The sequence below is a fragment of the Bubalus bubalis genome, chromosome 9, assembly GCF_019923935.1.
Source record: "Bubalus bubalis isolate 160015118507 breed Murrah chromosome 9, NDDB_SH_1, whole genome shotgun sequence".
In the NCBI taxonomy this organism is placed as follows: Eukaryota; Metazoa; Chordata; class Mammalia; order Artiodactyla; family Bovidae; genus Bubalus; species Bubalus bubalis.
This window is the reverse complement of record NC_059165.1, coordinates 93,165,636-93,191,872: the sequence shown is the minus strand read 5'-3', so window position 1 is coordinate 93,191,872 and position 26,237 is coordinate 93,165,636. Positions and strand designations below refer to the sequence as shown.

Here is a 26,237-nt window from a genome sequence, read left to right as displayed (position 1 = left end):
CAATGAATCAACGTTAGCTATTATTATTATTCGCTGTCAAAAGGTCTGGGCGCCCCTCCCCCTAATGGTGAATCGAGAAACTGCGCCCGAAACTAGTGGGCGGGACCTTCGGCAGGTGCACAGAGAGCGACAGACTGGGGCCCCGCCTCCAGTTACGCGTCCTTATCCCCAGCCGCGCCTGGGACTCCTCCCCAGGCAGGTCCAGAGAGAGCAATTTTCTTGGTGTCCGGATCAGGTCGGGGCCACTTTAAGACTTCCTGGAGAGCCAGGAGCCTCGGGGCCGAAGGCTGCCCTTGGTCAGAGGGGAGGCCCCGCCTAGGTGGGTGGGAGAGGCGAGACGGGCGGGCGCAGCTTTTGCGGCTCTGGCCAATAGGAAACCGACTTTGAAGCCGCCCGGCGCGTTGATCTTCCGTTTCCCAGGCTGAGTGGAACCGAGAAAGGAGCCGCACGGGCGGGATGACAGCACGGCTAGATACTGTGCTTCAGTGGCCGCGTAGGGAATGTGATTGGAGCGGGCGGGCTGTTGCAGGCCTAGATGGCGCGGAGTTGGTCCTTGAGAACGTCTAGGAAAACGGAGAACTTTAGTTCCTGATGAAAATTAGTAGAGGCAGGAGGTCAAGTGGAAAGGGATTACGTAACCCAATCCTCGAGATCTCCTTACCTCGCCTCCTTGGGCAGAGGGTAAACTGAGGCACGTAGAAAAGGAGCTACGAAACCAGACCTGAGATATTGCTCTCTCCCGCCACTCCATTTCCAGAATGAATGTGGTGTTCCCTGCTGCTGCTAAGTCGCTTCAGTCTTGTCCGACTCTGTGCGACCCCATAGACGGCAGCCCACCAGGCTTCCCCGTCCCTGGGATTCTCCAGGCAAGAACACTGGAGTGGTTTGCCATTTCCTTCTCCAATGCATGAAAGTGAAAAGTGAAAGTGAAGTCACTCAGTCGTGTCCGACTCTTAGCGACCCCATGGACTGCAGCCTACCAGGCTCCTCCGTCCATGGATTTTCCAGGCAAGAGTACTGGAGTGGGGTGCCATTGCCTTCTCCGGTGGTGCTCTCTCGGTTGTGCTAATACCCGGGCATCCCTGACCTTCCCCCCTCCAGCTCGGCCCTCAGCCCCCTCCCCCCAAACCGGGTCTGGGGAGGAGAAGCAAGTTCTGGCGCGGGCGGCGACGGCTAGCAGTCACCGCCTCCTACAAGTGCCGGAGCCCGGCCGGCAGCGCGGAGGCTGCAGTGGCAGTGGCCGCGGAGCTGGCCCTGCGGGGCCCCGGGGGGGGAGGGGGAGCCGTCAAGCCCCCGTTGAGGCCGCCGCTGCCGGGCCTCCCCTCCCCCCCGGGCTGGCGCCATGCGGGGGGGCCCGGGCGAGGCCGAGCGGCGTCAGCGCTGGGGTCGCCTCTTCGAAGAGCTGGACAGTAACAAGGATGGTCGCGTGGACATCCGCGAGTTGCGCCAGGGACTGGCCCGGCTGGGCGGGGGCGATCCGGACCGCGGCGCCCAACAGGTACCCCCGCTGGGATACCCCTCCTGGTGCGCTGCGCTGGGCCCAGCTGGCGCCGGGTAATCTGAGCCCCTGAATGGAGCGCCGGGAGTCGCCCGTGACAGCCTGTGCTGGACTCCAGGACCCGTGCCTACCTTGAGCGTCCCTGTCTCTTTGCCTGTGCCCGCCCGTGTCCGGGCCTGACGGGATCGCTCAAGACAGGACCACCAAGGCCCCAGGCCTGCAGTTCAGGCTGCCAAACCCGTCCCCCTCCTCCCTCTGGGTGGAGGATGTCTGCCCGGGAATGGGGCCACGTGCGCTTTTCTGCCCACTGCCCCTGACACACCCTCCTCTGAACTCTTTGCACAACCCAGAGACATGGCCTGCACCCACCTACAGGAAACATGACCTCCCTTCCCTCCTACCCGGCTCTGGGCACCCACTACTCTCCCAGGCAGCTGCCCCAGACTCTATGTTTACATTCCCTTCCCTGTCCTTTCTAGGACTTGGCTCAATGCCCCAAGTTGTCCCAGCCAAGGAGCCAATCCTATCTGAGGCTGCCCTCAGCTGGGGATGCTCCTATCCAAACAGGAACTTGACCCCAATCCCTCTACACCTGAAGACCCAGATGCCACTGGACTGTCTCCATAGCACCCTGAAACCTCCAGTCACCCTCCCACTTTACAGATGGGTAAACCTAGGCCCAGCGGATGCTCAGTGTGGTTGTGTCCTTGCTACCACATTGCCCAGCACCGTCTCCAGTGAGAGCTCTTGAAACTGCCATGCGGACAAATTCTTATAAGAGACAGCTGGAAGGACAGGCTTGCAGAAACAAAGAGCCCAGGTGCACCTATCTACTTCCCAGCTCTGTAACCTTGGACAAGTTACTTGACCTTGATGAGCCTCATTTTGCTCGCCAAGAAAGTTGGACAACTGCTGTCCACTGCACAGACCTACCATGGCCTTGGGCATCTTGTTGAGGGGAGAGCTGATGGCAGAGTGATGGGCCCAGGCTCCTGGGACATAAGCTTGTCGTGCCCCACATTGTGGGAGTAGCTTAGAGGAGCTCCCTCTGACCTTTCTCCCCTGCCAGGGCATCTCCCCTGAGGGTGACACTGACCCAGATGGCAGCCTTGACCTGGAGGAGTTTATCCTCTACCTGCAGGAGCGGGAACAGCGTCTTCTACTTCTGTTCCACAGTCTGGACCGGAATCAGGATGGTAAGGCCCAGGGATGGGGCTCTGGGGGCCCTGGAGACCCCAGTGGGGTTAGAACTGGCAGTGCCAGGAGGAAGGGGGTAGGGCCGCTTCTCCCTGATGACTCACAGGCTATTTCGGGAGCTTTCCTCACCCTCAGCTAGGTGCTTCTGGGCCCAGCTGGCCTATCCCACCTCCTTTTCCTAATGGGGTGGGACCCTATTATTTATTAGTGTTATTATTTGTGATGCAAAGATTCCCCTCCCCACATTGCTCCTGGATTCCCTGTGAGACAGAGCCACCCCCATTGCATTTTCTGGATGTCCAATATGGCCTCAACTCCCTGTGGCATGGGGACCCCAATAATTACCCCTGGACTTAATCCTTCATTCAGCAAATGCAAGTCCCTCCCAATATGAACCAATTCCACCTCTCTGATCCCAGTGGGTCAAGGGCCCTTCCCTGCAACCTTGCCACACACCTCACCTTGGGTTTCTGCATGCCCTGGTCTTGTTAGACATCCCCAGTCCAAGCTATTATGGTCCTCTGACTCAGGGTCCCCCCCTCGGCCCCCCTCCCCAGGTCAGATTGACGTCTCTGAGATCCAGCAGAGTTTCCGAGCCCTGGGTATTTCCATCTCTCTGGAACAGGCAGAGAAAATCCTGCACAGGTGAGTGGCTGGGTCCCAGAGACCCCAGAGACCCCCTCAGCCACCTCAAGCCTCTGAACCCTGGACCCAATATCAGGGAGGGAGTGGATCATCTTGGGCTGGTTGCTTTCCTGCTCGGAGCCTCAGTGTGCCCCTCTGTAAAACGGGGGGCCTCGCAGTGCCAAGGAGCTCAGTCTCCTCCCCAAACCAACCAGAATCTCTCACCTCCCTCAACTCACCTCCCAGCCCCAGGCACTGATTCTGTCCCACCTGTGCCCCTCCCCCCACCAGCATGGACCGTGATGGCACCATGACCATTGACTGGCAGGAGTGGCGTGACCACTTCCTGTTGCATTCACTGGAGAACGTGGAAGATGTGCTGTATTTCTGGAAGCATTCCACGGTGAGGTGGGGGTGACGATCCCAGCCTGGTGGTTGGGACCTCTCTTCCCCAGGGCATAGGGGCTGGGGCTGGATCAGCACTCTAGTGGGAGGAACCACTGGGAGCAGCCTGAGGGTGAGGTTCTGCTCTCTGCTTGCTTCATCTGGGGCTCTGGGGACGGATGGGAGCCCTTCAGACTTACTACTGGGCTTTGGAGAGGTAGGCAAGAGAGGGCTCACCAGATGGGGCATCTGGTCTCCCACCCTCTACCCACGCAGCTCTCCTCCTGCTGGTTTCTAGTTCTGCCCAATAAAGAATTCTGCTGCTGAAAAGACAAGTTAGGAAGCCACTGTTTTTGGAGGGTCTGATGAGATCCATTAGAAATTGAGGGAAGAAGTGCTCTGGATTGTCATTTCTGGGGTGGGAATCCCTGAGTGATGCTTCTGATAGGATCTGATGGCATCTGGAGGGGATCCATCCTTGGGATCTGCTGAGAATCTCTTGAGAGATCCAGAGATTCCCACCCTGGGAGACCTATGAGGGGCTTGGTTAAGAAGTCCACAAGTGGAGATGCTAGAGGACAGATGATCTTTGTGGGGGACACCCCTGGGGATCAGGGGGAGACCCCAGGAGAGAGCCACTGGGCTCCTGATATGGGAAGCCCCTGGTAGGATCTTGTGTGGCCCTGGAGGAATCTTCTGTAATCCTTATGTGAGAGACCCTTGGGTGGAATCCTGCAGAGGGATTTCATTGGCCCTGGAGGGATCTCTGTGGAGCAGAGGCTTGAATAGGAGGCTTTGATGGGATTTGGTGGAGGTCCCCAGGAAGGACGTTACCTCTCATGGAGACTGCGGGGCTAGGTCGGGTAGGGATCCGAGAGAGATCTCTTGGATTGGTGGACTCTCTGGGTATCCTGGAATTCATGGGGGAGACACCCCAGTTTACAGCAGAGTCACCTCTCCCCAGCCCCAGTGGGTCATGACACCCCCAGCCTCTGCATCCCCAGGTCCTGGATATTGGTGAGTGCCTGACTGTCCCGGATGAGTTCTCGGAGCAGGAGAAGCTGACTGGCATGTGGTGGAAGCAGCTGGTGGCGGGCGCGGTGGCGGGGGCTGTGTCCCGGACAGGCACAGCCCCTCTGGACCGCCTCAAGGTCTTCATGCAGGTGAGAGGCCCTGGAGAGACCCACCCCCTCCTTTCCCAGGCCTGGACCCCTGGAAGGGACCCCAAAGCCACCTTGTCTCCCCCCACCCAGGTCCACGCCTCTAAGACCAACCAGCTGAACATCCTGGGGGGCCTCCGGAGCATGATCCAAGAGGGGGGCGTGCACTCCCTATGGCGTGGCAATGGGATTAATGTGCTCAAGATTGCACCTGAGTCGGCAATCAAGTTCATGGCCTATGAGCAGGTGGGGGCAGGTGTGGGGAGGCATGGACTGTAGACATGGGGTCTGCAGGATTGGCCTGGGAGTGGGGGAGTGTCTGCGGGCCCCTGGGAGTGGGCATCTGCTCCCCTACGGGATGCCCCCAGCAGGACAGCAGAGGGGAACTTCAAGCCCACGGGAGGCTAAGCCCTGAGGTCCCGCCACCTCTGTGTCTCCTTCTCAGATCAAGCGGGCCATCCGGGGGCAACAGGAGACACTGCATGTGCAGGAGCGCTTTGTGGCTGGCTCCCTGGCTGGTGCCACAGCCCAAACCATCATCTACCCCATGGAGGTGAGGAGGAGCCCTGGCAGAGATCTCATTGCACTGTGGGAGGTCTGCAATCACCATTTCACTCCAAGGTGTGAAGTGGGATGATCCACTTCACATTGATCCACTAAGCATTGGGTGATCACTTTGTCTTTTCCTGATTCGGACTCATTACAGCAATGCTGTTTCTTGTGTAGCTGGTCTGCGTATCACAGTTTGACATGTGATTTCTGGAGACAGTAGTGGTTTGTTGGTTTGTTGTTGTTCAGTCGCTCACCTCAGTCATATCTGACACTGCGACCCCATGGACTGAAGCACACCAGGCTGCCCTGTCCTTCACTATCTCCAGTTTGCTCAAACTCATGTACATTGAGTCAATGATGCCATCCAACCATCTCATCCTCTGGATGAGAACGGCCCCCTTCTCCTCCTGCCCTCAGTCATTCCCAGCATCAGGGTCTTTTCTAATGAGTTGATTCTTCACATCAGGTGGCCAAAGTACTGGAGCTTCAGCATCAGTCCTTCCAATGAATAATCAGGGTTGATTTCCTTCAGGATTGGCTGGTTTGATCAGTGTTGGTTTAACAGTTGTAGGGGGCAGCCATTGATGGCTAGGCCTCTTCTAAGGATCCTGGTTTCCAGGATGCTTGTCCCCAAGGGAATCATTTCCAAGTGAAACCGTTTTTGGAGAAATCATTTCAAGTTTCAGGTTGTACCAGGCATCAGTTAGGATTGTGAGTGATAGAAAACCTAAATCACATAAATGAAGTCCAGAGGTGAGCAGTTCAGGGATGGTATAGTGGCTTCAGAGTGTTGGAGAACAAGACTCTATCTTGTTCTACCACCGCAGCATGTAGCATCCTCCTTATGGACCAAAATGGCTGCTTGTGCTCCACTTACAGCAACCACATTCCAGGCAAGAAGGAAAAACAAAGGAAGGAACACCTCCCTGACCTTAAGGATGCTTTCTGACAGCCTGGCATCCTTCTTCACCTTCATCAGCTAGGACTCAGTCACATGGCCACACACCTACATTGAGAAATTTAGTCTGTATTTCTAGAGGCTGTGTGCTTGCTGAAAATAACAGATTCTATTGCTAAGAGAGAAGATAACAAGATATTGGGAGACAGTTAGCAGTGGGTGCCACATGCAACCCTGATAGATGTAACAGTTTGCCGGTATAGAGTTTGGAGGCAGAAGATAGATTCTAGAGGAAGTGATTCTTTTAATTCAGTTATTCTCAGGGTGTCTCCACCCAGCTGTCTTCATTCCTGGATGTTGTGATTCCAAAGGCAGCTTTTCCAGCGATAACCGGGTTCTCCCCAGGTGCTGAAGACACGGCTGACCCTTCGCCGGACGGGCCAGTACAAGGGACTGCTGGACTGCGCGTGGCAGATCCTGGAGAGAGAAGGGCCCCATGCCTTCTACCGTGGCTACCTGCCCAACGTCCTGGGCATCATCCCATACGCGGGCATCGACCTGGCCGTCTACGAGGTCTGTGGCACTCCCTTCTCTGGGGTCTGCTCTCCCTGGGGGTCTGAATCAGTTGACCTCCATAGCTACAGGTGGAGAAGCAAAGCACCATGGGCCGTGGGATCCTGGGGAACCTTTCCAGGCATTGCACCCCCATCCCCTGCCACTCTTCCACTTCCTACAAGAACCTTCCATCTGTAGTTTGGTCTTCCCAGGTCTCAGGACATGTGAAAGTTGGGGACCACTCCAGCTCAGAGAATCAAGGGAGCAGGCAAAGATGAACTTCAAAGATGCCCATCTCCTCCCAAAATGTGGGTCAAACACGCCTCTACCTCCAAGCCAATGTTTTCTTTAAGGCCTGCCCATTTCAGTGTCCATCGTCACTATAAAATCCACACCCCATGGTCAGCATCTTGGGACCTTTATCAGGAGAGGAAGGAGCCAGGAGTTTTTGCTGTTTCTCTTCCAGAGGCCTCATCTATTGCTTCTCCCTTCTCCTGGCAGGATCACCAGGTTTTCCCAATTACTGCAGAAGTCCCCAGGCATCCCTGCCCCAGTGTTTGTATCCAGCCCAGCTCCCTGGGTGGGCAGCCTGTCCAGTTGCCAACTCAAAAGGGCCCTGGGCTTGGTTGAATGCTTTGCTGTTGCCATCTTGAATTTTTTCCTTTGTATTTATTTATTTGTTTTTGGCTGCACTGGGTCTCCATTGCTGCACACAGGCCTGCTCTAGTTGGGGCGTGCGAGGGCTACTCTCTAGTTGCAGAGCACAGGTTTCTCACTGCCGTGGCTTCTCTTGTTGCAGAGCACAGGCTCTAGGGTGCGTGGGCTTCGGGGGTTATGGCACTTGGGCTCTAGATCTCAGGCTCAGTAGTTGTGGCTCACGGGCTTAGTTGCCCTGTGACAGGTGGGATCTTCCCGGACCAGGGATCAAACTCATGTCCTTTGCACTAGCAGGTGGGTTCTTAACCTCTGGACCCCCAGGAAAGTCCCATCTTTAAATTTTCAGTAATCTTTGAACAGGGGACCTCCCTTATTTTTATTTCACACTGGGTCCCACAAATGACATAGCTGGTCTGATCTGAGATCCCCCATACATGCCAACCCTACCTGCCGGACCAGCACCCAGCATCTACATAAATAGCCAAATGAGATAAAGTTTCACTCATTCGCTCATTCATGTGTTGGTTTAGCCACTGTCTCCTAAGCATCCATAAGTGCCTGGCACTGTGCTGGCTGCTGCATCCAAGGTGGTTGTTCAGTTGCCAAATCACGTCCGACTCTCTGTGACCCCATGGGCTGCAGCACACCAAGCTTCCCTGTCCTTCACTATCTCCCTGAGCTTGCTCAAACTCACGTCCATTGAGTCAGTGATGCCATCCAACCATCTCATCCTCTGTTGCCCCCTTCTCCTCTTGCCCTCCATCTTTCCCAGCATCAGGGTCTTTTCCAGTGAATCAGCTCTTTGCATCAGGTGACCGAAGTATTGGAGCTTCAGCATCAGTCCTTCCGATGCATGCATTCAAAGAGTACAACATAATTCTTGTCCTCCTGGGGCGCCCCTCCAGTGAACAAAGAAGGCAGTAAACCAGCAAATAAATAGTTTCAGATCCTGAAAAGTTCTCAGAAGACAACAAAGAGAATGTGTAATCAAAAGTAGCTGTGGGCAGGAGGGGGGCATTGCTGGGAATGCCTCTGAGAGGTGGTGATGGAGTGATGTGCTGAATATATATCAAAAGAGAGTGTGAACAAAGCAGAGGGCACAGCAATGCCAAGGGCCCAGAGACAGGAATGAATTTGGTCTCTTGGAAGAGTGAAAGACTCTTTTTTCTATTACAGCTTATTACAATATATAGAATGTAGTTCCCTGTGCAATACAATAGAAACTTGTTTATTTTATATACTGTAGTTTGTATCCATCAGAGAAGGCAGTGGCACCCCACTCCAGTACTCCTGCCTGGAAAATCCCATGGATGGAGGAGCCTGGTAGGCTACAGTCCATGGGGTCGCTAAGAGTCGGACATGACTAAGCGACTTCACTTTCACTTTTCACTTTCATGCATTGGAGAAGGAAATGGCAACCCACTCCAGTGTTCTTGCCTGGAGAATCCCAGGGACAGAGGAGCCTGTTGGGCTGCCGTCTATGGGGTCGCACAGAGTCAGACACGACTGACGTGACTTAGCAGCAGCAGTTTGTATCTGTGCGACTTCCCTGTAGCTCAGATGGTAAAGAATCTGCCTGCAATGCAGGAGACCTACGTTCGATCCCTGGATCAGGAAGAGCCCTTGGAGAAGGAAATGGCAACCCGATCCAGTATTCTTGCCTGGAGAATTCCACAGAGGAGCCTGGTGGGCTACAGTCCATGGGGTCGCAAAACGTCAGACATGTCTGAGCTACTGACACACACAAACAGTTTGTATCTGCTAATTCCAAGCTCCAAAATTATCCCTCCCCCTCACTTTTCCCTTTTGGTAACCATGAATGTTTTTTCTGTGTCTGGAGCCTTGCTTCTGTTTCACAGATAAGTTCTTTTGTATAGTATTTTAGATTCCACATACAAGTGATATCATATGGTATTTGTCTTTCCCTGACTTACTTCACTTAGTATGATCATCTCTAGGTCCATCCATGTCGCTGGAAATGGCATTATTGCATCCTTTTTTATGGCTGACTAGTAGTCCATTGCATATAAGTACCACATTTTATATGGTACTTATTTAAGTAGGCACTTTTATGGTCAATGGACATTTAAGTTGTTGCCCTGTCTCAACTATTGTGAATAGTGGTGCATATATCTTAGTTTTGTCCAGATATATGCCCAGGAGTGGGATTGCTGGATCAAATGGCATCTCTATTTTTTAAGGAACCTCCATACTGTTTTCCACAGTAGCTGTACCAATTTATATTCCCTCCAAAAGTGTAGGAGGGTTCCCTTTTCTCCACACCCTCTCCAGCATTTATTATTTGTAGACTCTTTAATGATGGCCAGTCTGACCAGTGTGAGGTGATACCTCACTGTAGTTTTGATTTACATTTCTCCAATAATTAGCAACATTGAGCATCTTTTCACATTCCCATGGGTCTTCTAAATGTCTTCTTTGGAGAAATGTCTTTTTAGGCCTTCTGCCCATTTTTTTATTAGATTGGTTGGTTGTTTTGTTGTTGAAGAATGGCAGTCCTGAGTGGCCGGATGGAGCTGACATGAGCAAGGACTCAAAGATCACGAGTTTGGGTTTCTCCCAAAGGTGATAGGAAGCCATTAAGACTCCTGAGCAGAAATAAGACACAACCTTATTTCATTCATTCTTCACCCCAAAAGGGATTTCAGAGGTCTAAGTAGTTTGAGAAGCCCTGTGCCCTCTTGACATTTCAAGATCTTAATTAGTCTCTTAAAGACTCTGAGAAGTCCTGCAGAAACATGATTTACTCTTTTTTAAGTGCAGTGTTGGCCATTCTTATCCAGGTATCAAAACCTCTTTTTAACAGAACTGCCCTTAGAAACTCATTAAACACCTAGTTGGCTAACGCAGCTCTAGCCCAAAACTCAGTAAACACTTCTCATTTGCCCCTTCCACACCCAGACCAGACATCACCAATCCATTACCACACTTGAGTCTCTCTCAACACAGTTCTGGGAAGCCATTAGCAATGGATTAAGATTGACTCAGGAAATGCAACCTATGAGCCTTTCCAGTCCTAAGGTCAGAAAAAAGATCCTGGACTTACAGAGGCCTCACAGAAGGCTTCGGAAGGGATTGGCCAAGAGCATAGCTCTGGAGTTGGGGGTGACTCTGAATGCTGATTGTCACCTTTATCTTGTGGCTTTGGGCAAGTAACTTCCCTTGAGCCTCAGTTTCTCATCAGTGAAATGGGGATAGTAATCGTTATTTAGTCATATCAGTCATGTCTGACTCTTTGCAACTCTACAGACTGTAGCCCGCCAGGTTCTCTGTCCATGGAATTTTCCAGGCAAGAATACTGGAGTGGATTGCCATTTCCTTTTCCAGGGGACCTTCCCGACCCAGGGATCAAACCCACGTTTCCTGACTGGCAGGGGGATTCTTTACTGAGCCACCAGAGAAACCCATAAAATAGGTCTAATTGGGCTAAAATCAAGGTGTTGGCAAGGCCTCTTTCCTTTAGGAGGCTCTAGGAGAGAATCCATTTTCTTAGATTTTCCAGTTGCTGATGGCCCACGTTCATTGGCTCATGGCCCCTTCTCCATCTTTAAGGTCAGCAACATGGCCTCTTCCCCTACCTCATGTCTCTCTCTCATGTCTGTTTCTGTCATCACATCTCCTTCTCCAACTTTTAGAAGGAGACTTGTGATGACATCAGGCCCACTTGAAAGCTCTAGCATAATCTCCCACCTCCAGATCTTTAACTTAATCCTATTTGCAAAGTCCCTTTTGCCAAGGAAGGTATCCTATTCACAGATTCCAGGGATTAGGGCAGGAACAATAGGGGGGCCATTATTCCGCATACCAACGAGGGTCTGTGTGAGTGTGCACAGTTGGATCTGACTCTTTGCAACCCCAGGGACTGTAGCCCATCAGGCTCCTCTGTCCATGGGATTTTCCAGGCAAGAGTACTGGAACGGGTAGCCATTTCCTTCTCCCTGGAATCTTCCCCACCCAGGGACCAAACTCAGGTCTCCCATATTGCAGGCAGATCCTTTACCATCTGAGTCATCAGGGAAGCCCAGAAAGAGTCTAGGTGAGCTTTTTTTGTTTGTTTTTTTGGCCCCATGGTGCAGCAGGCATGTAGGATCTTAGTTCCCCCACTAGGGACAGAATCAAGGCCCCCTACATTAAAAGTGCTCAGTCTTAACCACCAGACCACCAGGGAAGTCCCCTTTAGGTGAGGTCTAAGCAAGAGCCTGCTTGGCTAAGACCAGCTGTCACAGGATACAGAAGCCAGCCCGCAGGGTTCTGGTGTCACCTAGCTCCAACCCACCCTCCTTCCTTCTCCACCCCTCCCAGACCCTGAAGAACCGGTGGCTCCAGCAGTATAGCCACGACTCAGCTGACCCGGGCATCCTCGTCCTCCTGGCCTGTGGCACCATCTCCAGCACGTGCGGCCAGATAGCCAGCTACCCACTGGCCCTGGTCCGGACCCGCATGCAGGCCCAAGGTGAGGCCTGGGTGGGACAAGGAGACAGGGAAGGTCTCACAACTCGGGCCCATCTCCCCATCCCCCAGCTCCTCCTCCTGAGAAGGCAGAGTCCCAGGCTGGGATCCTCCTGGAATTTGGATTGGCCTTGACTCAAGCCCTGACTTTTCTCTGGGCCTCAGTTTACCCTTTTGTGACACTGGAATGGGAGCCCCTTATCCTAAGCAGAACAGACATGGTCAGTACTGGGTGAGCATCCCAGCGATCTCAGTTGGGAGGCAAGCTTTCTGGGCTGGTTCTTTGAGTTCTAATTTGCAAGGCTGGGTTACAGCCAGGCCAGGGAGCAATAGCGCCAGGCTACAGGCTACAGTTGTTCTCTTGTGTTTCTCTGGATTGTTTTTTGAGGTTATTTTTCTTTTTTCTCCCCCCCACTATCACTCAATCTTTTTTTTGAGAATTTCTACGGGGATTTTAGCATTTGTGTGTTGGGATTTTTGCGGGGGGTTATCTGTGCATAACACATATGTAGTCTCCCAACCCTCAAAGGGCTTCCAGGCTGGAGAGGAAGGTGCTGAATAAATCATCCCAAAATTAAGTATGGATTTAGGGTTGAATGAAGGGGAGGGGAAAAAGCCAGACTCAGACTTGGGGCACCAAGGAGGGCTCCCCTGAAGAGCTGGTTTGGGATGGAGAATGGAAGGATGAGTCAGAGTTTAGCTGAGAGAAGAAGGAAGGGATGGAGCTCCAGGAAGAGGACACTTCTGTGTCCTCTCCCACCTCCCCCTCCACACATATCTGCTCTGCTTCTTATCATCCCCAAATGGGGCCCTCCAGATTGGAGTGAAACGTTGAGCAGCCAAGTCCAAGGCCAGTAGAAGCCCTAACTTGGAGTCGTAGGTTCCACTGTTAGTCCCTCTTACTGCAATGACCACCTGGCCCAGCCCTGGTGGGGGTGGTGGGGAAAGAGGGGGAAGTGAGAGGGGGACCTCTGGCCTTACCTGACCTCCCCACCCCTCCCCAGCCTCCATTGAGGGAGCCCCCCAGCTCTCCATGCTGGGTCTCCTCCGTCACATCCTATCCCAGGAGGGCGTGCGGGGCCTCTACCGGGGCATTGCCCCCAACTTCATGAAGGTTATCCCTGCTGTGAGCATCTCCTATGTGGTCTACGAGAACATGAAGCAGGCCCTGGGGGTCACGTCCAGGTGAGGGACCCAGAACCCACCCCCCACCCCCAGATCCCTCACCTCAATCATGATATCCCCCCACACCTGGGCCACTGGAGACCGACAAGACAGCCAGTGGATCCCAGGTCCTCCCCCCACCCTACCATTCAAACCACAGGATCCCCATACTTCATCCACTGGGTCCTGTGTCCCCACACTCCAGCCACTGGATCCCACGTTTCCCTGTCCCCTCACCCCCGTCCTGAGTGCTGGACCTCCATGTCTTAGCCACTGGATCCCCCACAAGCCAGCTAATGGATCCTGACACCCCAACCACAGCAGCACCGACCCAGTATCTAACCGCCCCCCCCACCAGCTGCCTCAGGCACCGGATCCAGTGTCCTCAGGCATTGCTGGATCCTAGATCCCCAGCCCTAAACTGGCGGATCCTAGATCCTCTGCTTCGAGTCCTGGATCTCCAAGCTCAACCACTGGACTCTGGATCTCAAGAAACCTCAGCCACGGTATCCTGACAATGCGAGGCCTAGATCCTGGGACCCCATCCACTGGATCCTGAATCCTCTCCCTCCAACCACTGGATTCCTGAATCCCTTTACCTCAACACAGGGTCCCAGATCCCGCTGCTTCAACTCCCCGATCCCCACATTTCAAGCATCATTCCCTCGACACCCCCAACCATGGACTCCAGATTCCCAAGCCCTGATCTGCCAGATTCTCACTCCTCAAACCACAATCTTGAGAACCCGATGGCAGAGGAGCGGTTCCAGGCGACCATGACTATAGGACCCCAGATCCCTGCACCGCAGGCACTGGACATTGAAACTCCACCCGTGAGAGGCAGACCCTGCCACCTCTAGGCACTGCATGCCAACCCCTTAACCTCTGACCTCTGACCTGAACCCTCCCAGGCACTGGACCTTGAAAGCTCAGAGCCCCCAGCTAGCTCCCACTAGGCCAGTCAGCACACTGGATCCCACATGCCCCTGTTCCAGACACACACCAGAGCCCTTCCCCCACGGCACAAACCCCACAGTCTATGGAGCCTGCAGGAAGCCCAGGTTCCAGGCTCCCAGCTTGACAGCCTACAGGATGTGCCCACAGTCCTGACACAGCTGATGCTGGCAAGGGGAGGAGACATCCCTCCCAGGCCCTGCACAGATGCTGGATCCCCAGCCCCCTAGCATGGACATGCCCCTAGGCCTGGGGCAGGGTCGGGGTTGGGGGAAAGGTGCGCTCAAATGCTCCTCCAGCACTCTGCTGGTCTCACACCCTCTTCCCACCTATAGGCTGATCACAACCCCCAGAGCCTGGCCTCTCTCTCTTAGGGCCGGCAAGCAGGCAATCTGAACCTGGGATCACATGAAGGGGACCCCATACGCACACACACCCCAGCACTGCTGGCCCCTCCCCAGGCTTCAGAGTTGGAAACCAGGAGCAACAAACCAAGGATGCAAAACAAAGCCCCAACCCCCTAAGCCCCCAAATTCACTCCAGGTCTATTTTTGTACCAGAGAGGAGTTGACAACCCATCCCCCTTACTTACCCCAGCCCCCACCCTGTACATTCTGCACTTTATATTTGGATGCTGAGCTTAGTATCTTTGGGGAACCCCCTCTCTCCATTCCTTCCAAGTCCTTGGGGAACCCCATTCAAGGACTGTGAAAGAGGAACTGGGATGTTTGGGGGATGGGAGGACCCGCTCCCCCAATGCTTCCACCTCCTCCACCTGCACTGCGCCCCACCTCCCTGCCTGTGCCCTGCCTGTGTGTGTTATTTCAAAGGAAAAGAACAAAGGAATACATTTTCTAAGCTCTTTCATTGTGGTTTTTACTGAAAGGGGGTGGGTGGATGTGGGAGCACCTCTAACTACTCACAGGGCAGACACATGGGTTGTCATCCATCATTCACGGAGACCAGGAAATGACTCCATGAGCCTCAGTTTCCACATCTGTAAAGTGGGTGCAGGGGCAAGTCCACATTCAAGAGCCCTCCTAATTTGTCCTGTATGTTTTTCTAATTACACAAGTGTGTTCTTTTCCTTGGGCTGCTGTAAAAAGTTATCAAAAACAAGGGGCTTAAAACAACAAGAAAATTAAATATTTTTCTATTGTGGTACAATACACGTTACATAAAATTTACCCTTTTAACCAATTTTAAGTGTACAGTTCTATGACATTAAGTACATTATATTGTCATGCAACCATCCCCACCATCCGTCTCGAGGACTTTCTCATCTTCCCAAACTGAAACTCTGTCCCCATTAAACACTCACTCCCCATCCCCTCCCCCAGCCCCTGGGCCCACCATCTACTTCCTGTCTCCAGATTTGACTCCTCTGGGACCTCCTAGAACTGGAATCATGCAATTATTTGCCCTTTTCTGTCTGGTTTATTTCACTGGGCATCATGTCCTCAAGGTTCATCCGTGTTGTAGCAGCTGTTAGAATCTCCTTCCTTCTTAAGGCTGAGTAATATTCTATTTTAGGGCTTCCCTAGTGGCTCAGTTGTAAAGAATCCACCTGCCAATGCAGAAGACGCAGGTTCGATCCCTGGGTCGGGAAGATCCCCTGAAGAAGGAGATGGCAACCCACTCTAGTATTGTTGCCTGGGAAATCCCACGGACAGAGGAGCCTGGCCAGCTACAGTCCATGGGGTCGCAGAAGTATGGGGCACCACTTAGCGACTAAACAATGACAACAGCAAGCGTAGTCGAGGAGATGGTAATGTTTGAATAAAGAATTTTAAATGGTGAGGGAGGGAGCCATGGGGATGCCTAGGGAAACAGCATCCCAGGCAGAGGGCACAGCAGGTGCAAAGATCCCCGGGCAGCATCATGCCTGGTATGTTGGAGGAACAGCGAGGAGACCTGTTTGCAGCAGAGTGAGCAAGTGGGAGAGAGGGAGAAGGGGAGGGCTGGGAGGGGATGGGGCAAGTAGAGCAGGACTTTGTGAGCTACGGGGAGGACTTGGGCGGGTAGGTGGAAGCCCTGGAGGGCTATTCGCAGAGGAAGGGTGGGCCCTGACTCAGGTACTCATGCGCGCCCTCTGGTGGCTGCTGCAGGGAAGACAGACTTTAAACCGTTAGGTCTGGAGCTGGGGGAACAGGGGTGCAGGCCACTGCCCTGGTCCAGGTAAGTGACAATGGGCTGGACCAAGGTGGTAGCCATGTACATGATAAGAAGCAGTCAGATTCTCGATATACTTTGAAGATTAAGCCCACAGGATGTAGTGACAGACTGCGCAAGAGAGAAAAGGAGGAAGCAAGGATGACATCGGGGGTTTTGATCAACTTGGACAATGGAGATGCTCCCAACAAGGACTCTCACTGGATCCTATTGACAACGCTGTGTGGTAGAGTCAATCATGAATTCCAATCTCCAGATGGGGAAACTGCAGCTCAGAGAAGTAAAGCAGGTACCCCAAGGTCACACAGCAAGAAGAGTCTGAGATGGAATCCACACTCGGGGCCATCTGACTCCAAACCTATGGCAGTGTCACTTCGGGGACTGACGGTGTGCCTCTCTCTTGGAACTCTAAAGACTTCCCCTTCTCCCCCGCTTCCATCTCCTGTTGACAGGAGGATGAAAGGCAGTGTGTCAGTTTCCTGTGGCTGCTGTAAAAGACCATGAACTTAGTGGCTTAAAACAATACATTGTTGTGGAGGTCAGAAGCCTGACATGGAGCTCACTGGGCTAAAATTAAGCTGTCAGCAAGGCTGGCCCCTTCTGGAAGCTCCAGGGGAGAATCTGCTGACTGGCCTTTTCCAGCTTCTAAAAAGACCACCTGCATTCCATGGCTCGTGGCCTTCTTCCTCCATCCTCAAAGTCAGCAACAGCCTGTGGAGTCTTTCTCACCTCCAATCCCTCTAACGCTGACCCTTCTGTCTCCCTTTTCCCTGTTGAAGAACTTGCGAGATTACATTGAGCCCCTGTGGTGAATCCAGAGTCATCTTTCCATCTCCTCATCAGCTGATTAATAATCTGAATTCTATCTGCAAATTTAATCCACTCCCTCTCCCTTATATTGCCATGTAACATAACATGTTCGTGGGTTTAGAGCGATTGGGATCTGGACCTCTGGTAGGGGTTGGGAGGAGACACTCCCTCTGTCTACCATATGCAGTGAGGTCACAAGGACCACTGTGACCTCATCATCCCCTGGGACCTAAATTTACAAAGCACCCCTCCCACACAGTTGCTGGATGGGCCAACTTCAGGCCAGAGGTTTGAACCTGAGTGTCCTGACCCTCCAGCTATGATGGGAGCCCAACCAGAGCAAACTCAGAAGCCCAGCTCGCGGGTCCAGACCCTGTTTAAGAGGGTCAAGGCCTTCTTCACCAAAACTGGTCCCCCACCCCCACCCCCAACCCCCTCCCGGAATCTGGGCTGTACCCACGTGTACGGGTACGTGTTTGGGCACCTGGGGGAAAGAGAACCGGAGCATCCCCCATCGCAGCAGGTGAGCTTGGCAACCACAGGCCCTGAAGAACCTGCAGCTGGAACTGCAGAGGGAGAAGGTCACCCTGCCCGCCCACTCTGTATGCCCCGCTCCCCTCCAGGCCAGCCTGGGTGGACTGCCACCTGGAAGCTGTGGGGACCAGGGCAAGCCTTGGACTGGAGCCGAGGGGGAGGGGAGGTTCTAGACATGTGTCAGGAAAAAGACCTCCAGCCTGGATGAGTGTGGGTGGGAGCTGGGTCTGTCCTGCAGGTGCTGGACACAGGGGAGCAGCTGATGGTCCCCGTGGATGTCCTGGAAGTGGATAATGAGGGAGCCTTGTGGAAGTTCCTCCTCTCGGGAGCCATGGCTGGGGCAGTGTCTCGCACGGGCACGGCCCCTCTGGACCGTGCCAAGGTGTACATGCAGGTGTGTGGGGACCATGGCGCTGGGGCCATTGGGGTGGGGATGGATGGAAGTGGAGCTGATGGAGTTCAGGGAGGGGGTGAGTATGTAAATCAGAAAGAGGGACAAGGGTGGGGTTGGGAGCAGAGTTGGAGTTAGAAGGGGGCAGGACTTCCCCTAGTCTGACAGTGGTTAGGACTCCGTGCTCCCACTGCAGGAGGCACAGGTGTGATGCCTGGTCAGGGCTTTCCAGCTGGCGCTAGTGGTAAAGAACCCACCTGCCAATGCAGGAGACATAAGAGAAGCGGTTCAATCCCTGGGTTGGGAAGATCCCCTGGAGAAGGAAGTGGCAACCTGCTTCAGTATTCTTGCCTGGAGAATCCCATGGACAGCTGGCGGGCTATAATCCACAGGGTTGTAAAGAGTCAGACATGACTGAAGCGACTTAGCAGGGAATGAAGGTCCCACATACCAAAAAAAAAAAAAAAAAGATGGGGGCTGAGTGGAGATGAGGGGAAGGGCTCCTCAGAGGGCTGACGGGGGCTCCATATTTCCAGGTCTACTCCTCCAAGAAGAATTTCATGAGTCTGCTGGGAGGTCTCCGGAGCCTGATCCAGGAAGGGGGCATCCGTTCACTCTGGAGGGGCAACGGTATCAATGTGCTCAAAATTGCCCCGGAGTACGCCATCAAGTTCTCTGTCTTTGAACAGGTGGGGGTGAGGGGATATCTGCTTTCCCCAGCCCCACCCTCAAGCTGTCACCTCTCTGGTACCCACGGCCCCCTAAAGCCCAGATCTTTATCCAAAACATACGTAAAAAAAAGTTTACGTATCTTTGGCTGTGCTGGGTCTTCGTTGCTGTGCATGGGCTTTCTCTAGTAGTGGCGAGTGGAGGCTCCTCTTTGCTTTCTCTAGTTGTGGTGTGCAGACTGCTCATTTCGGTGGCTTCTCTTATCGCAGAGTAAGGGCTCTAGGACTCTTGTTGCAGAGTAAGCCCCATCTAGGGCATGGGGCCTCAGTAGTTGCGGCTCCCAGGCTCCTCGGGGCTCGTGAGCACAGGCTCAGTAGTTGTGGTGCCTGGGCTTAGTTGCCCCGAGGCATGTGGGATCTTCCCGCATCAGGGATCAACCCACATCTCCTGCACTGGCAGGCAAATTCTTTACCACTGAGCCACCAGAGAAGCCCCCAAGACATATTAATACTCCAGGTCCCACACCTCTTCCCCTGGGTGAGTTTCAGGAAGGAAAGGAGGCTAGTTCTCACATTCCTCTTTCCCATCCCAGTGTAAAAACTACTTCTGTGGAGTGCACGAATCCCCACCCTTTCAGGAACGTCTCCTTGCTGGCTCTCTGGCTGTGGCCACTTCCCAGACGCTCATCAACCCCATGGAGGTAAGAGTATCTGCCCCATAGAAGATGAAACAAGATGATTGGGTGGCAGCTGCTATGGCTTCCTCCTTCCCTGCCCCCTCCTCCTCTTTATGTAAGACAAATCAAAGTTGTATTCCAGATGGCTTACCCAGTCATCTCAACACTATTTACTGAATGGGTCCTCTCCTCTCCATCACCAATGACCCAAGATGCCACCACTGTAATTTACTAAATTCCTATATGCACGCATGCTCAGTTGCTTCAGTCGTGTCCGACTCCTTGCGACCCCAAGGACTGTAGCCTGCCAGGATCCTCTGTCCGTGGGGATTCTCCAGGCAGGAATACTTCGCAGGGGTAGATCCCCCTCCAAGGGATCTTCCCGACCCAGGGATTGAACCTGCGGCTTCTGCACTGCAGGCGGATTTTTTGCTGCTGAGCCACTGGGGAAGCCCCAAATTCCTATATGTGTTGGTATGTTTGTTTTGGTGGGGTTCGTTTGTTCTGTTTTGTTGCCATATCACCGGACACAAGGGATCTTTAGTTTCCTCACCAGAGATGGAACCTGTGCCCCCTGCAGTGGAAGCTGGACCACTGGACCACCAGGGACATCCCTGGGTTTACTTCTGACCTTTCTCTTCTTGGGTTCAATCCCTGAGTCAGGAAGTTCCCGTGGAGAAGGGAATGAAAACCCACTCCAGTATTCTTGCCTGGAGAATCCCCCTGGACAGAGAAACCTGGTGGGCTACAGCCCATGAGGTCGCAAAGAGTTGGACATGACTGAGCAACTAACACTTTCACTTTTTCTCTTCTTGTCACTTGGGTTCTCTTCATGCACTTCTACTTTTTTTTTTAATTTTAAATGACCTTCTAATTTTTTTTTTTAATGAGTAGACTTTATTTGGTAGCACAGTTTTAGGTTTACAGGAAAATTAGGTAAAAAGGGCAAGAGCATTCCCATATATATCTTAAGTTCCCATTATCATTAACAACTTGAATTTGGGTGGTACATTGGTTACAACTGATGAGCCAATACTGATACATTATTATCAACTAAAGCCCATGGTTGACATCAGGGTTCACTCTTGGCGTTGTGACTTGCTATGGGTTTTGACAAACGTATGACACGCAGCCACCATAATAGCGTCATGCAGAAAAACTCCACTGCCCTAATAAGTCATTGTACTGCACGTACTCACCTCTCCCTCCTTCCTCCAGTCCCTAACAACCACTGATCACGTTACTGTCTATGTAGTGTTGCCCCCTTTTCTTTCTTTTGGCGGCACCCCGTGGCATATGTTCAACAAGGTGTTAAACCCTCGCCCCCTGCATTGGATTAGGGTCTTAACCACTGGACACCCAGGGGAGTCCCAGCCCAGTCTTTCATTTTTGAGGCTTGATATTATGTCTTATTAGTCTCCATTCCTTCTCTTACTGGTTTTTTAGGCTATTCGCCATTGATTTCTTTTTCCTTTTAAAACATTAGAAGTAATCTGCCTTGTTCAGAAAACAAAATCACACACTGGTATTTGTTTTTTACTCATTGACTCTAAACTCAAATGAGTTTAGAGATTATTGCCATCTGGTGGCTCAGATAGTAAAGAATCTGCCTGCAGTGCAGGAGATCCAAGTTTGATCCCTGGGTTGGGAAGATCCCCTGGAGGAAGCAATGGCAACCCACTCCAGTATTCTTGCCTGGAGAATTTCATGGACAGAAGAGCCTGGCGGACTACAGTCCATGGGGTTGCAAAGAGTCAGACATGACTGAGCGACTAACATTTTCATTTTCACTTTCTATACAATATTGGGTCTACATATCCAAGAATACATCCATTTATTTGGTCAAGTCTCCTTTTTCGTCCCCTAAACGGTCTTTTAAAGCTTTCTTCATATAATTCTTGCCCTTGTCTGGTTGAGTTTCTTCATATTTTTACTTCTGAAATATAGCTGATTTATAGTGTTGTGTTAATTTCTCCTGTATGGCAAGGTGATTCAGTCATACATATACAATCTTTAATAAATATATTAATGAAAAAATATATCTTTTCCATTAGGATTTATTAAAGGATATTGAATATAGTTCCCTGTGCTATACAGTAGAAGTAGAACCTTCTTTACCTTTCTATATATAATAGTTTGCACCTGTGAAGTATTTTTATTTTGATGGTTACATAACAAATCACCACACTCAAGAGCTTTTAAAATGATACAGATTTATTATCTCATTGTTTCCATGGGTCATGTCTGGGCACTGACTAGTCGGGTCCTCAGTTCAGGATTTGATCAGGTGGAAATCAAGGTGTCAGTCGGTGGGGCTATCAATGGACCCATCTGAGGCTTGGGTGTCCTCTGCCAAACTCCCTGGTTGTTACCAGCATTCAGCTTCTTACAGCTGTAGACTGACAGTCCTCAACTCCTGGAGGCCACCCACTGTTCCCTGCCCTGCGGTCCTCTCCGTAACAGTTTGTTTGAGACCAACCCTAGGGAACTCCCTGACGGTGTAATGGTTAGGATTCCACACTTTTTTCACTGCCATGGGCCTGAGTTCAGTCTCTGGTTGGGGAACTAAGATCCTGTGAGCCGAGAACTATGGCCAAGATATAAAAAACCAATCCAGGAGTGTTTCTGATCCTTCAATCTCTTCTTCAGACTCTTTTAAAGGGCTCACCTGATTGAGTCAGACCCACTCAGGACGATTTCTCTTGATTAACTTAAGTCAACTGGTGACACAGGAAGCTCACCTCTGTGATGACCGAGATGGAGGGGATGGGGGGCAGGTGGGAGGGAGATCCAAGAGGGAGGGAATATATGTACATGTAAAGCTGATTCATGTCACTGTACAGCAGAAAGGCAACACTGTAAAGCAATTACATGCCAATTAAAAAATCTAAAAAATAAAGTTAACTGGTTAGGGGCTTTATTATATCTGCAAAATCTCTCTGCCTTTGCCCTTTGTGTACCCTGATCCAAGAGAGTCACAGTCCGTCATGCTCACAGGTGTAGACCATTTTCAAGGGCAAAGGAGGCCATTAAACAAAGCATGTGTATAATGGGGACAGGAATCATGGGGACCACCTGAGAATTTTGCCTACCACACATGGTGTGCTGTCTTTTGCACAGCTGTTGAGTTGCCAACATTTTGATGTTGGGCATTTCATAAAAACTTCAGTTTCTGGCTTCTTTGGGAAAACTGGCAGATCTGCCTACCTGGGGTCCAGGTAGGGTGAGTTTGGCTGGGTTAGGGCCGCTGCAGTCCCCACCCAGCTCACATCACTTCTCTCATCCTTTTTTTTTCTTTTTTTAGTTGTATTTATTTTCTTGGCTGTATCTTACATCATGCAGGATCTTAGTTCCCCGTGTGTGCATGTTAAGTCACTTCAGTTGTATCTGACTCAATGCGACGCCATGGATTGTAGTCCACCCGGCTCTTATGTCCATGGGATTCTCCAGGCAAGAATACTGAAGCAGGTTGCCATTTCCTTCTCCAGGAGATCTTCCTGACCCAGGGATTGAACCTGCATCTCTTATGTCTCCTGTGTTGGCAGCCGGGTTCTTTACCACTAGCGCCACCTGGGAAGCCCCCTTAGTTCCCCAACCAGGAATCAAACCTGTGCCCCCCGCAGTGGAAGCATGGAGTCTTAACCACTGAACTGCTGAGGAAGTCCCTCCCTCACCCTTTGGGTTGAGAGCACTTACAGGTCAAGGCAGCTGGGTTTGAAACCCAGCTATGTGCATTCTTGAGCAGTTGCCTCCTGTGCTGGAGAGTCATTGAGGCGATTAGCTTAAATAAGCTGCCTTACTCCTCATCCTCCCCAGGTGCTGAAGACGCGGCTGACCCTGCGGCAGACCGGCCAGTACAAGGGACTGCTGGACTGCGCCAGGCAGATCCTGGAGCAGGAGGGCACCCGCGCCCTTTACCGTGGGTACCTCCCCAACATGCTTGGCATCATCCCGTATGCCTGCACCGACCTGGCCGTCTATGAGGTGTGGGTCCCACAGAGGGATTGGCAGGGGCTGTGTGGACCCAGGCCCATAGAGAGCTTCCTCCTGGCCTTCTTCTCTCCTAGATGCTCAAGTATCTCTGGCTGAAATCAGGCAGGGACATGAAGGACCCTAGTGGCTTGGTCAGTCTGTCGTCTGTGACACTGTCCACCACCTGTGGACAGATGGCCAGTTACCCGCTGACTTTGGTGCGCACCAGGATGCAAGCCCAAGGTCAGCTTGGCCCTTTTAGCAACCTTGCATACCACCACCCCTTGCCTCTACTCTCTGAACTTTCTCATGACCCCCCAAAACACACACAAACTGACTCCCAGACTCTCCATATCTGATCTTGCCCATTTCTGCTGACCCCTGAACCCACCCAAACTTACACTCGCCCCCAAACCTGATCCCAGTCCCTTCAATTAACCTTACATATCACTAAAATGAACACCCAGCTCCCAAAGGACTCCCACAAACCTCCTTGAATGTGACTCAGGCCCCCATATTGATCTCAAGACATATAGTACCCAAATGAACCCCCAACTTGTCCAAATCAGACTCAGGCCTCACCTGGTGCCAAAAGGAAAATGGTTCCTAAATTTTCAAAAACTGACACTTAGACATTCCCAAACTCATAACCACCTCCCCCAACATCCTGGGAACTCCCCAAATGTGCCTCCCACAAATGGGCTCTCAAACCCCTAAACAAATCCTCAAATACCCAAATAGGTTCTTAGCTTACCACCTTGATCTTGAAAATGTCCCTAAACTCCCCCTTAGCACACTGCAAAGCTCTAGCAGATCTTTGTTGTTGTTCAGTCGCTAAGTTGTGTCCGACTCTTTGTGACCCCATGGACTGCAGCCTGCCAGGATTCCCTGTCCTTCACTATCTCCTGGAGTTTGCTCAAACTCATGTCTGTTGAGTTGGTGATGCCATCCAACCATCTCAGCCTCTGTTGCCTCCTCCTCCTCCCGCCCTCAATCTTTCCCAGCATCAGGGTCTTTTCCAATGAGTTGGTCAAAGTACTGGAGCTTCAGCTTTAGCATCAGTCCTTCCAATGAATATTGAAGTTGCAATGTTTTCTAAGATGTTCCCTAAAACAAATCCTGAAAATTTCTCACTCTCCGTAAACTGACCAACTTCCTCTAAAAGGCTTCCAAGCTTCTTTTCAGGTAACACCCCAGACCCTCTCTGCTCCTGGCTTCAGTCCCCATCTCCCAACATTCCAGCTCCCCACTCTCCACCCCCGCCCCTTGATGCCAAGTCATCTCTGGCCCAGGCCCTGAGCTTGCCTCTGTCCCCACAGACACTGTGGAGGGTTCAAACCCCACCATGTGTGGAGTCTTCCGGAGGATCCTGGCCCAGCAGGGCTGGCCAGGGCTGTACCGAGGCATGACCCCCACATTACTGAAGGTGCTGCCTGCAGGCGGCATCAGCTACGTGGTGTATGAAGCCATGAAGAAGACCCTGGGAGTATAAGTAATGAACTAGGCGACATACCCTGGGCAGAAATGGAGGGGAAGATCCAGTGTCTCCTGGCCCCAAAGGGCCTTCCAGGCTCGGGACCAAGGGCAGACTTATCAAGAGAAGCAGACTGGTTGCCTGGGTCAGAAGATTCCTGGTGCCTCCTCCCCAGTGGAGTCTGGACTCCAGTTTGGTTTGCTGCGAGTTTTCCTGATTCCAGAGCAAAAGGGTGAACATGGAGACAACGAGGAATAAACAGATGGTTTCTGCTGGCCATGTCTGGAATATCTGGGTTCAGGAGGGCAGCTGGGGATCTGGATACCTGGGTCCTGTGGTGGTGGGGGGGGAGGGGGCGGGGAGGGAGGGCGGGAGTACCTTGGGCCTTAGTCTTGAACAGGAATTGGAAGCCTGGAAGATGCCTGGGTCCAGAAGATAAACTGAGGGCCTAGATCAGAGCTTGGAGCTCGGATCCAGGGACCTTATGTGAAGCTGGTGTAGGGTGCCGAATTAAGAGTCTAGGATCCCTCGGTCCTGGGAGGAAATCTAGACCCTTGAGTTGGTAGGAGAGCTGGTTCCATTTCTGGAAGAGAAGTAAGGACTCTAGATCCCTGGATGGAAAGAGGAGAGGGTATGAGAGGATCCCTGAGTTTCCTCTTGCTTTGGGGCCAACCCACCCCCGGAAGCACCCGTCTCCAAGGCCTCAAGCAGGCCACGTGCCTGGCTTACCCGGCCGGCCTCCGGGGACTCTAACCCAGACGTCAGGCTTGAATTCCTGCAGCCGGTGGCCAATGCCCACGTCGGCTGCCATTCAATCCGGTTCCGGCTAATCCCCTCCCGGCTTCTGGTGGCTGGCTCCGCCCCAATGCAGCGGCGCTTCCACTAGCTCCCACCAAAACGGGGCACCTCCATTTCCTTCATTGTCATTTGCCTAGGGTGAGGTCAGTCACCTTACACCCTCCCCCGCCACTCAGCCATTGGCTTAGACTACGGGACTAGAAAAGGATTCTGGTTAACGCTAAAGTAACTCAGTCCAAACGCAAGCGCATCACACTGACCTCGCCAGATTGGCTTAAATTAATTGCCAATCTCTGTAAAGACCGCCTTCCGTGTGTACCCATTGGCTTGCGTACACGACGATCTCACTGGACGCCCACCCAGCCCGTTCAAAGAAGTCTTTCGCCAGACTCCTCCTTCCTGTCCGCTTGACTCTTAGGAGCCGTCAATCCGGTTTAGAAGCCGCCCCGCGATTCTGGAACTCCTGCTTCATTGGGCCTTCGGCCTCCTCCGGTCGCCTCAATTTGCCCGCCCAAAGCCGTCAGCCCGCAGCCCATTGCCTCCCAGGGCTGTCGATCTCGCGGTACTTCCCGCCCACTGCCTCTCGCGGCACTCCGATTGGCCGCCCGCCTCCAGAGCCTGTGATTGGTGT

At 52.4% G+C, this 26,237-nt stretch overlaps 2 protein-coding genes and 1 long non-coding RNA gene across 7 annotated transcripts; 2 read left to right on the top strand and 1 right to left on the bottom strand.

Annotated features, from left to right (window-relative positions):
- Positions 1–1,013: 1,013 nt before the first annotated feature.
- On the top strand, positions 1,014–14,968 carry SLC25A23 (solute carrier family 25 member 23). Of its 4 annotated transcripts, none has more exons than XM_006045114.4 (11): positions 1,034–1,498; positions 2,568–2,694; positions 3,253–3,340; positions 3,611–3,722; positions 4,708–4,866; positions 4,957–5,109; positions 5,309–5,416; positions 6,719–6,886; positions 11,846–11,996; positions 12,997–13,177; positions 13,515–14,968. In XM_006045114.4, exons 1-11 carry the CDS (start codon positions 1,343–1,345, stop codon positions 13,669–13,671), a joined length of 1,560 nt encoding a protein of 519 aa, XP_006045176.1. In that variant the 5' UTR covers positions 1,034–1,342; the 3' UTR covers positions 13,672–14,968. The 4 variants fall into 4 exon arrangements, with proteins under 4 accessions (XP_044803969.1, XP_006045176.1, XP_006045177.1 ...); XM_006045115.4 differs by having other exon boundaries at positions 1,035–1,498; positions 13,563–14,968; XM_044948033.2 differs by having other exon boundaries at positions 1,036–1,498; positions 13,766–14,968.
- Positions 14,969–16,100: 1,132 nt separating this feature from the next.
- Positions 16,101–24,852, top strand: SLC25A41 (solute carrier family 25 member 41). Its single transcript, XM_044948035.2, has 6 exons — positions 16,101–18,020; positions 18,554–18,706; positions 19,279–19,386; positions 23,179–23,346; positions 23,430–23,577; positions 24,654–24,852. The coding sequence occupies exons 1-6, from the start codon at positions 17,889–17,891 to the stop codon at positions 24,824–24,826; spliced, it is 882 nt and encodes a 293-aa protein (XP_044803970.1). The 5' UTR covers positions 16,101–17,888; the 3' UTR covers positions 24,827–24,852.
- On the bottom strand, positions 22,837–25,854 carry LOC102413300. Of its 2 annotated transcripts, none has more exons than XR_006553507.2 (5): positions 25,538–25,854; positions 25,187–25,419; positions 24,848–25,021; positions 23,059–23,518; positions 22,837–22,895 (listed from the first exon to the last, which is right to left on the bottom strand). It is a non-coding gene; the product is annotated as an uncharacterized LOC102413300 (long non-coding RNA). The 2 variants fall into 2 exon arrangements; XR_326392.4 differs by lacking the exon at positions 22,837–22,895 and having other exon boundaries at positions 22,902–23,199; positions 23,332–23,518.
- Positions 25,855–26,237: the final 383 nt, after the last annotated feature.